General features: G+C 31.5%; 1 protein-coding gene across 1 annotated transcript; it reads left to right on the top strand.

The window, feature by feature from the left end:
* Nucleotides 1-1,010: 1,010 nt before the first annotated feature.
* Nucleotides 1,011-2,781, top strand: LOC134269635 (failed axon connections homolog; the record flags this gene model as incomplete). The annotated part of the gene is made up of 5 exons (XM_062751840.1): nt 1,011-1,142; nt 1,301-1,503; nt 1,674-1,870; nt 1,998-2,111; nt 2,674-2,781. Coding segments are annotated over 5 exons (750 nt in total), but the record flags the coding sequence as incomplete, so codon positions are not given.
* Between the last annotated feature and the right edge of the window lie 493 nt (nt 2,782-3,274).

Raw genomic sequence — 3,274 nt, 5'->3', positions numbered from 1 at the left:
CTCCAAGTAAAAGTATGTGAGCCTAAATTTCCATTACATTAAATTTTATAAATGTGCAGATTTGCAGAATTTTCTGCTAAATATCCTTCCACCAAAAGAAATAGTCCCTCATAAATCTTGCTTCTTTGTTGATTTTTGAGCAGTTTTTTCATTGAATGTTAAAAAATTTACATTGTTGAATATAAATATGTAATAAAAATTGAATTTTGATAAGTAGTTTTGAAGTTAAACATTATTCACACAGAATAATTGGAAGGAATTTTATATGCTCTAGCTATGATAGATTATGACAGTTCCCAAATGAGTTTTTTCATGTTTTCTCGTTAAATGTTGCCGTCGTTTTATCCGTTCATTTTAAAGCCTAACTTTGCATTTCCTAAATAGAGAAACAGTGCAGTTCATGGAACTTTTGCATTTTTTTGTACATTGATATGACGCTAAGGCGCAAGATGATAGAAGTATTTATCATTTGTTTGACTGCTTTCATGTTAAAAAGATTACATTTTTTCAGGTTAACTTTCTGAAATCTAGCTTCATGAAAAATATACCTTTCAACACAAAATTTCAATGTTTCAGACCATAAATGTAAAAGATTTTTCTTTTCAATAGTAAAAATTTATTATTTTGAAAGATAATCAATTCTTTATTATCCTATCCTCTGACATGATTTCTTTATGCAATTCTGTCCTTTTTCGGTGCTTCATTTCGACAAAACCAAAACAAGAATGGAAAATGTGCAAAGTACTTGGAAAAATACTCATCTGTAAGAAGACAACTTGAAAATTTCAACTAAATAGTGTCAAATATAGGCCGATTAATTAGTTTGTGAATACCTATGGTAGAATCATACACATATAACATCATACAATTTGTAATACAAATTCCATTTTAAAACATCGAGTTTAAAAACTTAAGATATAATGGTTTTAGAGAATATGCACCTTAACATGAAATATTTAATAATATAAGGGGGTATAATTATGATTGTCTGTATTTTTTATTCTTGTGTTTTCTTCAGAAAATCTTACCCTAGAGACACGGTTATTCACCATACAATTGCCAGAGGTCCGTTTGCTCCTAGTATAACTCCATTTGCTGTAAAACTGGAAACCTATTTGAGAATGGCAAAAGTTCCATATCAGGTTTGATACTGAGTATAAAGGATTGTTACAAGAAGTCACTCACGGTTATCCATGCAATTGTGTTGTCTTTATAATTGAATTCATTTATTTACAACTGAATGAACATGTTACTATAAGAATTATATGTAAAATGATCAATTTAACAATATTCAAACCAGAATGAATACGATAGCGGTAGAAACAGAAGTTCTAAAGGAAAAGTAACGTGGATTGAATACAATGGGGAGGAAGTGGCGGATTCAGAGTTTTGTATCAAGTTCATCAATAAAACACTCAACATAGATCTAGACAAAGATTTCACAGACGAAGAAAAGGCCATAGCTTATTCTTTTCAAAAAGTGGCAGAGGAGTACTTTTACTGGTACATGTTAAAACGAGATGGAATCTAGACCTATATTAATTTTTACTGAACAATTTACATGTGATTTTTTTCTTGTGTTTTAATATTCAAATATGTTTGCATACCGATCCAGGCATCCTGTTTTTATTTGTGAAATAATGACAATTGGATCATTTTCATTTTCAATACAGGACACTTGTGCTACATCGTTGGGTTTACGATGAAGCCAACGAAATTTCCAAATATGTGAAAATTCCTTGGATTTTGAAGAAACTGCCGAAGCATTTCGCAAGAAAACAAGCGCATGCGCAAGGAATGGGTCGCCATTCCCAAAAAGAAGTGGAGATAATCACTGTTGAATGCTTAAAGAATTTTTCTGTCTTTTTAGGTTTGTGCAAACAAATAATCTTATTTTACTAGAAATGTATAATACATATAATGAAAAGGCATGAATATCAATGCAATTATTATTGCTTGAACAGAACTCGTAATTTGGTATTGTTTTTGTGTTTTAGGGAAGAAAAAGTTCTTTCTTGGAGAGAAGCCTTGTCAGTCGGATTGTGCTATATTTGGAATTCTCTCCCAGTGCTATTGGAATGGATTTGGTTTTTTAGAACAAGAATTCAAAAGTAAGGAATCTGTAGCGGTAGCTCAATAGTCTAGAAAAGTGGAATGAACACCCTTTTTTTCAGACCAAGCCAGCTATAGATCGACATCCCATTGAAAATATGTTATATGAACAACAATTGGAAGCTCTTTTGGACTGTCTGTTATTCTGTCTGTACATATTAGTTCAATATCCGGAAAATAGTTCCAAAAGCCCGAGCTTTTGCATTGAAATTTTATTTCACGACTCCCATTTTCTTAATTTCACAAAGCCTTATGGTCTAAAGCAGACCCGCATTGCTTTTGGAGTCAAATGCCAAGGTCATTAATTAAGACCAGAATAGAAATTAATATTTTGCATACATTAATTTCAGGGTACAACTTTAGATCTCTGTAAATTTCACATTGAACTGAGTCAGAAATTTTAATTAAAATTTTTACACACTTATTAAGACTCTCATTAACCTTAAATTCAAATGTTGAAAGGTCAAGGTTCTTCTCTGTCTCTTTATTTGCCTTTTCTTCCACTATCCTCTTTTGGTTGGGTTCAGTGATTATCTGTAATTTTTCTTTTATACATTTCAGAGTTTGAAAATCTTTGTGGATACTGTGAGAGAATGAAGGCAGAATTCTGGCCAGATTGGGATGACTGTATTACACACGGTGGGACCAAAAAGGCCGTTAAGTGAGGAAGACAGAAAAAGAAAGAGGCAGAGTTGATTTGGTGGTACCTCTTCTGGATGAACCAACAAACACAGTGTGTACACAACTGTAGGACTTTTGACTCTAAAGAATCTACACCCAATGACCTAGTGTTTTGATTGTGCCGCATATAGTACTACTCACTAAGGAGAATAGCCTTTGTTTATACATTTTTCGGTGGTATAGATATTGCTATTTTGAAAATATATATAAAATTGTGTTCTGACCTTCTATCTTGAGAGACCTTAAAATTAATAGGGTACTACATTATACCATGGCATTGAAAATGATAATTATGTATGCAGTATTGTTATTATGTAATTCAAAGCTTTTCATTATTATTATATTGACATTATTCAATTATCCATTGTACTAAAAACTACTAGAAATGAATTCAGTAAAAGGTTAATTAAAGTAATATGTTCTGTATAAGCAACTAAATATGTACTACTCCAAGATGAAAAATTAAACAAAGTTTGTGCCT

The sequence above is a fragment of the Saccostrea cucullata genome, unplaced genomic scaffold, assembly GCF_032062105.1.
Source record: "Saccostrea cucullata isolate Sc308-1 unplaced genomic scaffold, CSIRO_AGI_Scuc_v1 ctg8074, whole genome shotgun sequence".
In the NCBI taxonomy this organism is placed as follows: Eukaryota; Metazoa; Mollusca; class Bivalvia; order Ostreida; family Ostreidae; genus Saccostrea; species Saccostrea cuccullata.
This window is presented reverse-complemented; position numbering and strand designations above follow the sequence as displayed.